Here is an 8699-nt window from a genome sequence, read left to right as displayed (position 1 = left end):
AAAACATCATTTATGGGCTTTTTAACACTTTCTAACATCAATAGCTAATTGGTCCAAAAACGATATCATTGAAACTAAGGCCCTTCGATTTTGCATGCAAAGCATGGCTATGTCGTGCTTCACCGAGATTGGCAATCAATATTTAAAGAGAGAAAAAAAGACGATTTGAAGATGAAAAGGGGGCAACTTGCGCCCATGCCACCAAGTTGATGCTTGCTATACATTGTAGGTGCAATACGTTTGACTTTAAACCACATCTACCAATTTAGTCACTGAAATTCTTTGAAATGGATGATGGTATTATGAATGTGTGGAGTATGGAAGAGATGGAGAAGGCATCATCGGTTTTGGTGAACGCATTGCATATGATGATGGAGCTTTAGAGTCTTGGCTTACATGCTAATATTGTGATAACAATTATCACACTACCAGCTTATATATTTATAATGCTTGAAACCTCTTTCACAAGCCATGATGAGCTTTATTTGGAGACCATTTGTGTGTGGATTTCAAGGTGGGCTAGAGAATCACCAAATTGGTATCATTCGAGATATCGGAACAATCTTATTAATAAAGCCCAAGTGTTCAAGTCGTGTATGCGGTACCTACCCAACAATAGTGCAAGTGCCAGCCAGTAACAACCAACCAAAAGGAATGCAGTGCCTGATATGTGTATTATTCCCTAGCTGTACAAAAATCTGTTGCAGCATTCTACTCTGCCAACGTTATTTCAACAGACTCCTGCAGATGTCTTTCTTCTTTTCTGATCAGACTTGTCCTGTTCTTTTAGGCCGCCCTGTTCAGCACTTTGGACCCTGCGCCTCTGAGACGCTTCCACATCTTCTTTACGCTCATCTTTCTCAATAACCCAAGCTTCCGCAATACTGTCCATGATGCGGGGAGGGTGCTTATCGAGGTCGTTCAGGACTTCCAAAATGTGACCGATGAGCCTTTCTGCGAGCGCACGACTGAAATCTTCTCTAACCACTACTCTGAGAAGGGTTACATGCTCAGCATCAGGTGGCATGGTGTAAGCTGGAACAATCCATCCATATCCCCTCAACCTCTCAGATAAAACATACTCATCATAGTTTCTCTTATCCGTCAAGGAAATCGCAACAACTGGAACACCGATTTCCTTGGATAAAATCTTGAATCGTCCGGTTTCTTGGAGTTTCATGGCTAGAGTTCTCGCGTTCTCATGGCAGTTTGATATAACCGCCTTGTATCCCTGCAAAACGTGCAAAATTGTAGGCAATCAATCAATCAACGAATAGGAAGACGAACATCAGAACTATCATCAATGTCACACTCAGTGGTGGCGCAAGAAACAAATTTCCTTCAGGAAATTAACAATATGATCTTAGCTTTCTCGGCCATTGAGAATCATCTACAAAGCTAAAGTCTCCTTCTAGGTGAGGAGAGCTTTGCAGGCTACTCGAGAGGAGAGGGGAGGAGAATCACCCTGTACAGTAATGTATAAAGCTCTTCACTAGGGACAAATCTAGCTATAATAGAGTAACAATGTTCATGATAGCACTAAAGCCATGATTCATCTCACATGGAGTGTTGAAGAGAGATGCAAGGACACTTGCGCACCTTGATTCCAAACCGAATCAGCTGGTAGTACTGTGCAATGATATTACTTGCATCTGCCCCATGCCCCCACCAAATGCATCAACACAAGCACAATAATAATTAGCTGGAAGAAAGATTCAATGAATTAAGGATACTAGAATGTGTGTTTGTCAATCGATATGAGTAATTACTCTTTGAAAAGTTGAGGGTAAATGTGGGCAAATCTCCTCCAAGATAGTTCAGATGTAAAATCAGCTCCTCAGGGAGATCTTTCTTTGTGCGCCAAATAATCCAACCAATCCCAGGATAAACAAGACCATACTTGTGCCCACTGACATTTATACTTCTCACTAAAGGCAATCTAAAATCCCATTCCAGCTCCGGTGTGAGAAAAGGTGCTACAAATCCTCCCGACGCTGCATCCACATGGATGGGTACATCGAGTCTAGATAACAAAAAATTTCCAATTTCTTAGAGCAAGGGCTAGTATCATGTATTATTAGACAAATCAGCACCTGCTGATGACATAGTTGATGCTAAGGAAAATGACATTAGACACTACAAAATGTCAGTGGGATATCACATGTATTATGAGATAAATCAGCACCTGCTGACAACATAGTTGATGCTAAGGAGAATGACATTAGACACTACAAAATGTCGGTGGGCTAGATATCTGCGTGATGTGGTCTTGGAGACCTACCCAAGCTCCTTGTTCTTCTTTTCTAACAGATCATTGAGGAGTTTGACATCTTCATACTCCCCATTGTATGTGGACCCAAACATAGCACCAACACATATCGTGTTCTCGTCGATGGCATCGACTGCTTTATAGGGATCCATGACCAAACAATCCTCAGTTACATGCACCTGCTTCAATTCGACTTCGAAATATCGAGAGAATTTTTCCCAGCACACCTGCAAATGGGAAGACTAATTGATCATCATCAGGAATCTCGGGTTCTAAGCAGAGTCCTCTCTCTCATTGACCAGTATATTCATCAAATTTATCCTTAAGATGGAATGAAGCAAGCATTTAAAAGGAGCTTGTTACTTGGACATTAGAACCAGCTACCAAATTGGGCTTGTCTATTGGCTTCCCTTTTGTTTTACGCTTGTTTTGCCATATCTTCTTGAATGCAAGCCCGGCCAACATGATAGCTTCAGAAGACCCGATGGTGGAGACGCCGATTGCCTGGTCGGCTTCAGACAAAGGCGCATTGAGAAGGCGGGCAATCATATTGACGCAACGGTCCTGGTTGAAGGCAGCAAGCAGAATCATTAACTTTAATGGAGCTTAGAGCAGTCTCCGGGCCAAGAGAACTTGCACTCGAAGACTTCTACATTTTTAAGAAAATCAGGCACGGCTAGTTTAGCAGCTTACAACCTTCATATACGAGAAGAAACAGAGCAGGAAAAGAGAACAACAAATTTTGAACCCCTTCCTCTCTCCACCACATGCACGCTTGCACAGCACGCACATCTCTTTTCAAGATATCGAACTTATTAATCTGATATGTAGGTGGAGCTGGAAGGGAAATCGGTCACAAATGCACGACAAACAATCAATGATCTCTTTTGCTTCAGAAAATCATAGAGACTACTATGGTCTTAAAACCATAAAGATTAGCTGGGTATACAATCCTGAGCATTCGAGCAGTCTAAATCACCCGCATTCCCCAAACATAAAACCCAGCCTGAATAGTCCGACTGAACATCTTGTGAAATAGAACTTCCCATTGACAATGCTGCAAGGAAACTCCTGAAAATGCAACTATAATTTGCATTCTTAGCCATTGCTCGTGTCTAAAGCAGCTTATTAGGGAACATTGTTAAAGAGAATGGAGCCATATTCCACAAACAATTGGATTCCGATTCAGTGAATACGTACGGCCTGGGTAACCAACAATGTATCTGTTCAACGAAGCATCATTAATTCAAATTGGCAAGCTGTCTATAAGGCATGCACCAACGCAAAGAAATGAGACGCGGATCATGTGATTGCACATAAGATCTCCAAATCAAACCTGCAGCTCTGCTGTCGCAGGATACTGGTCCATATCTATGAAGTTCTTGTTGAAGGATTCAGCAATAAGCTTGTCACACTCGGGTTCCATCCACGTCGTTACGAATGAGGCGAGGTTAAGCCGCGGATTTCCATCCAGCAGAAGCTCATCTTTGATTATTTGGTAAGCTGCCTCTTTCGATATCTCATCCTTTGCCATGCGATGCCTGCAGGGCAACAAGAATTATGCATCCTGCAGCACATAACTGTAGTAAATGCTGTAATCGTTACTGATGAGAACGATGCCCATAATTACTTTGGGGGAGGTCTTTTGACATATCTCGATCCAAACACAGAATCAATCACATCTGTATCCTCTTCTCGGTAGATGGTGGTACTGAGAACCATTGTTACTGCTGCTGCTAACTGGATCATCCAATCTCGTGTATCTCACTCTCTGTCTTTCTCTCTCCGAAGTGAAAACATGTGGTCTTGACAGATACACAGTCCTGTCTGGCCCCTTCCATCCGGACTTCTCTCGAATGCTACAAGTGGCTTCTTCATCTTCATCAGTGCACTATTCTTTTAAAAGAGGTGGCACAGCTAGAGGTTCGACACGTCTCAACGATCATCCGTCTCATAGTCGAAGATGGATATTTCTGACTACCGTTCGGCCATAAGGAATGCTAGGCCGCCTTCACGAAAGCCGCAAAGTTGCTTTCTAAGAAATGCAAAGTTGCCACAGTTTTTTCCCACATATTGTAGATCACTTTTTTCATCTTTCTCTCAACTTTACTCTATTTTCCCTTCTTTGTCTCCAAATCTCTCTCTATCCCTCTCTCCCTAATTTTTCTCTCTCTACTTTTTCTCCTCTCTCTCTCTCTCTCACAAGATTTCCTCCTCTCTCTCTCTCTCTCTCTCTCTCTCTCCCCTTGTTGCCATTGCTAACCATCCTCTTCTTTCACCATCTTGCATGTGCTAAGGCCACCATTGTCCACTCTTACACCATCACCCCCGCTCTCGTTTCTTCTCTGCCCTCATCCATTTGTTGTTGTTGCTTGCCTTGCCATCCACTCTTACCATTGGTCCCCCATTTGTCCAATGCCACCTATCCATTATTCTAGCCATTTGCTTGTGTCTACCCACCACCACTCTTTCCACCACTCATACTTGATCACCTGAGACTTGCTGATGTGGAGAGAGAGAGAGAGAGAGAGAGAGAGAGAGAGAGCAATGGTAGCCACGCCCTACCTTGTAGCTCTCCACCTACCACAATCCACCATCGCCCTAACCTTGCTAACCGCTCCTATCTTGTCTTGTGCTCCTTTTTGGGGATGGGGTATATATATGTGTGTTTCTCTTTCTAAGTTCATTGGAGGTATTTTTTAGATTCAAGAAAGCTTTGGGAGGTTCGATGAATATGGTACCACAAGTAAATTATATATAGCATAGATGTCTTATTATTACCCTAAAATCTTGCCAAAGAAGCAACTGAAGCTAACATCTTGCACTACATGTCTAACATTGGATGATTCTAGCTACTAAATTGGGACTGGATGATTTTAAAAAGTACACATTCTATACATTTGCAACTAATTCCAATTGAGAAAATAGGGAAGCAAAACAATATGAAAGATTTTATAAATTTGTTATTGCTAAATGTGAATGGTTACTTTTGAGAAAATGGGAAAGTAAAACAATAGAAAAGAGTCTATAAAATTGGTATAGCAAAATGTATGTGGTTACTCTTTAGAAATGAAAGGTAGAGCCCGAGTGAAAGCACACAAGCAGAAGTAAGAGCAAAGCAAGAGCCATGGCGGATGGAGCATGAGAGCAAGAGAGAGAGACATTGTATGTAGGAACTCCAACAATCACAATGTGTGATCGGCCTTCCTTATTCAAATGTCATTGAAAGAATAAAGAATAAAGTGACAGTGATGGATGCTTTCCATCTACAGTGTTTAGGTGTGCAAGTACTATTAGTGTAACTAATACACATGAGCCAAATGCATAACCCACTGAGCAAAGCTGAATACATGACGGAGAAGCATATAAATATAACTAATAACATACTGATAAATATATGTGACAAGTCCAAAGTAAGTGATCAAATCAGCCCATTGTAGGGTAACTACATCCAATACATATTGAGGGTATGTACATGAAGTAAGTGTCCCATGGTCTCGGTGAAAGTAAGCTCAAGGTTATTTGCATAAATCCAAAGCTCTATGTAGTGGGAGCTCGTGCTCGACCGCCAAGTGTTTCAAGCGAAGTCTAATGGCTATCTCTCACCTAGCCGACATGCTTTTGATCCTACGTGTGTAGTGAGCTCACCTTGATGCTTGAATGAGTAGCTTTCTCTCTCAAGCACTCCGGTAGCTCCATGATCCTAGATGTGAGCTCAAGCAACCTCAAGCTCCATCCTCTATAGCTGCGTACGAGAGAAGAGAAGAGAAGAGAAGAGGAGAACTTCTCCTTCCCGGTCCCTCACCTTGCACACTCACTCCCTCACACTCTCACACTCCCTCTCTCAACACAAGTACACACACGCAAGAAGGAGAGAGAAGAGAAGAAGAAGCAGCCACTTTAGCCACACACTAAAGAATGAGCTTCTCATTTACTTTTTGAGTTTATATACAAACCCTAAATCCCTTGGGAACCCATCCCCTTTTTACATGACTAGGCATCTTGCCAAGGTCCTCTTTTCCTATTCCCTTCTAGTTATTTTATCCCTTCACCTATCCCTGTATAGGTTTTAGAATTTGCACAGAGGGAGCATGGCGCTCTTTTACAAAATTTTAGTGGCACCTTTGCATTTTAAGATGCGCCTTTGCCTTCGACTTGTTGACCTTTTGTGATTTTGGCCTTTCCTCTCTTATTTGTTCGTCGGACTGTCTTTTTCTGCATTATTCCATATTTTTGAATTTTCTTTTTCCCGTTTCGCATCGGGGTTAACATTACCCCCCTCCTAGTCGAGTGCCAGTCCCATGGCACTTACGAGTCTTTGTTGATGAGGGCTTGGCGATTTGAAGGGTGGTCATGTGAGTTGATGATGGGGCATTGTGGGGATTGGTCATGGGAGAGAAGCTTGTCAAATGATTACAATGGTGGAGGCCGAGGGTATGCTGAGTGGGTGGCAGGGCCTCCAATGTCGTTGGTTGGTAGCATTCTTATTTATCTGCAAAGAGAAGAAAAGTGCTTTTCCTAGGGAGTGTGTCTACCTTACCATGTGGTGCATTGTGCTCGTGCTAGTGGAATTGGGAGTTGGGTCGATGGTATTGTCCCACATTTGAGGACCTAGTTCGTGTGGAAGGGAGGTGCGGTGAGTGTAGCTTAGGGAGACAGGTCTAGCCATAGGAGACAGTGACCTCCCTAGGTATGTCCTACCCTTGATGTGCCCTAAGCGTGAAGTGGAGAATCAAAATGGGCTAGGGGGTTAGGGATGGAGCCCGGCCGATTGAAGCTACCGGATGCACCTAACTCGAGGACCCCTAGGTGCACTGACTGTGGCACTCATGAGTTTCTTGCTTTTTCTTGTGGTTTTCTTCTTTGTTCTCTTGTTCTTTTTTTTCCTTTTTCTCTTTTCTCTTTCTTTTGCCGTCTTTCTTATTCTCTTTTAAAAAATTATAACGAGGAGCTAATCTTCCTCATTGTGGTCATGAGAGGGAGAAGTGGGGGGTTTAAGGGACTTACTAAGAAAGCTTTTCCCCTATATGTATACTTTTAGGCTCATTCGAACGTTGAGAGGAGTTGTGAAAAAAAACGGGTGGTTGCAGCTAGTGTCACTCATGTCCTCCAAGAGGGCTACGCAAGAAGATGGTAAGAGGGCAGTGCGGATCATTAGCCTAGCCATTGCACAGCTATCTATGCCGGCATTGAGATAAAAAAATAGTGGTGGGAGGTGGTATTCTTATGGAGTAGGATCTTGCCTTAATAATACTCTAAGGAGCCTAAGGTAATTACAAGTTGTGAGAAAAGTGAGGTCTGGAGCTAAACTCATTAAGGAAATGGTCAATTGAGGCATATAAGTCGTGCTTAGAAAAGGTGAGCGCTTCCTTGGGCTTAGTGGTGTTGACATTATGGATTCTTGGAAAGTCATATTGACCATGGATGTCTGGATTGAAGTCCACTCCTACCCTTCTAGGATATGGCATGTAAGTGGGGTTATCTCTTTCAAAGGGTAGGGTGTTGGAAAATGACATCTAGGCATCTATGTTGCCATCCCAGATTCTTTTTCTCCACCTTGGATGGCACTCGTAGCCTTTCACTATTCTGGGCACTTCCATGACGTTGTTCTCCTAGTAGCTAGGAGCCTCTGTTCCCCATAAGGTAGGATTCTTCTCTCTTTTAGCAACCCACCTATCTCCTAGCGTTCTTCCTACATTAATCACCTTTTCCACCACCTTGGTTGATAGCACTCTACTCAATGTGGTGGGGAATCAGAAATTAAAGTCGAAGGGTTCACGACCATTCTCTTTCTGCTCCCATATTATGAGCTTTGCATTCCAATCTACTGGGAAATATTCTTCTCCTAGAGGGATGGTGGGCGCTTCTAGGGCCACTACTGGTTGAGCTCTCAGCCTCCTCTATGCTTGGTCCAGCATATTCAATCTTTTCTTTTCAATTTTTGCTTTTCTTTCAGCAGTGGTGTCTACCTCCTATTGTACTTTCGGCTGTGGAGAGGGAGGCTGGGGAACTAAGTCCTCGTCTTGTTGCCCCATTTCAAAACTTGGTCCTGCTTCTTCGGTCGGCATTTACACCTCCTCTCCCCTATGTTCTTGTGACTCTCCTTCCGTGACTCCTAGAGAGTCCACATCTTGGATTGTCAAGCCTGCCCTTAGCAAGTAGCTTCTTTGGTCCTGTAGGCTCAAGGTGGCTCCTCTTGCTTATGGTTGGATGTGCAGCCCATGTTTTAGAGCCTTGCGGGCGATCTTTAGCTTTTTCTTTAGTGACTCAATGGCCTCCTCCTCTTCTGATTGTGTAACATCCAAGCTAATATTGAGGAAAGCGCGTTGTTGGGCTTCCAAGCTTGTTTTCATGGCCTCTGCCCTGCTTTCTGCTAACACCTTGTCACCTTCTGCAAGGGGTCAACGGCTCTAGCTCTTTTACTCTTCCT

At 43.2% G+C, this 8699-nt stretch overlaps 1 protein-coding gene across 3 annotated transcripts; it reads right to left on the bottom strand.

The window, feature by feature from the left end:
- Window positions 1–213: 213 nt before the first annotated feature.
- On the bottom strand, window positions 214–4264 carry LOC148031744 (glutamate decarboxylase 4-like). 3 transcript variants are annotated; one of them, XM_087685381.1, is made up of 7 exons: window positions 3900–4264; window positions 3606–3810; window positions 2654–2833; window positions 2282–2496; window positions 1770–2023; window positions 1600–1652; window positions 216–1231 (listed from the first exon to the last, which is right to left on the bottom strand). In XM_087685381.1, the coding sequence occupies exons 1-7, from the start codon at window positions 4016–4018 to the stop codon at window positions 731–733; spliced, it is 1527 nt and encodes a 508-aa protein (XP_087541507.1). In that variant the 5' UTR covers window positions 4019–4264; the 3' UTR covers window positions 216–730. The 3 variants fall into 3 exon arrangements, with proteins under 3 accessions (XP_087541508.1, XP_087541507.1, XP_087541506.1); XM_087685380.1 differs by having other exon boundaries at window positions 219–1231; window positions 2633–2833; XM_087685382.1 differs by lacking the exons at window positions 3606–3810; window positions 3900–4264 and adding an exon at window positions 2966–3349 and having other exon boundaries at window positions 214–1231; window positions 2633–2833.
- Between the last annotated feature and the right edge of the window lie 4435 nt (window positions 4265–8699).

This window comes from Lygodium microphyllum, chromosome 9 (assembly GCF_053477565.2).
Source record: "Lygodium microphyllum isolate KBCC chromosome 9, Lygodium_microphyllum_v1.1.10, whole genome shotgun sequence".
NCBI classification, from domain to species: domain Eukaryota; kingdom Viridiplantae; phylum Streptophyta; class Polypodiopsida; order Schizaeales; family Lygodiaceae; genus Lygodium; species Lygodium microphyllum.
Note: the sequence above shows the minus strand (reverse complement) of the source record. Positions and strands in the feature narration are given on the sequence as shown.

Bases quoted from the DNA above. Each gene is read 5' to 3' on its own strand.
- LOC148031744 (XM_087685380.1), bottom strand. From the start codon at position 4,018: ATGATCCAGTTAGCAGCAGCAGTAACAATGGTTCTCAGTACCACCATC. The intron at 2,497-2,632 runs GTAACAAGCTCC...TCCCATTTGCAG, and splicing joins TAGCTGGTTCTAATGTCCAA to GTGTGCTGGGAAAAATTCTC. The intron at 1,232-1,599 runs GTGCGCAAGTGT...CACGTTTTGCAG, and splicing joins TGATTCGGTTTGGAATCAAG to GGATACAAGGCGGTTATATC.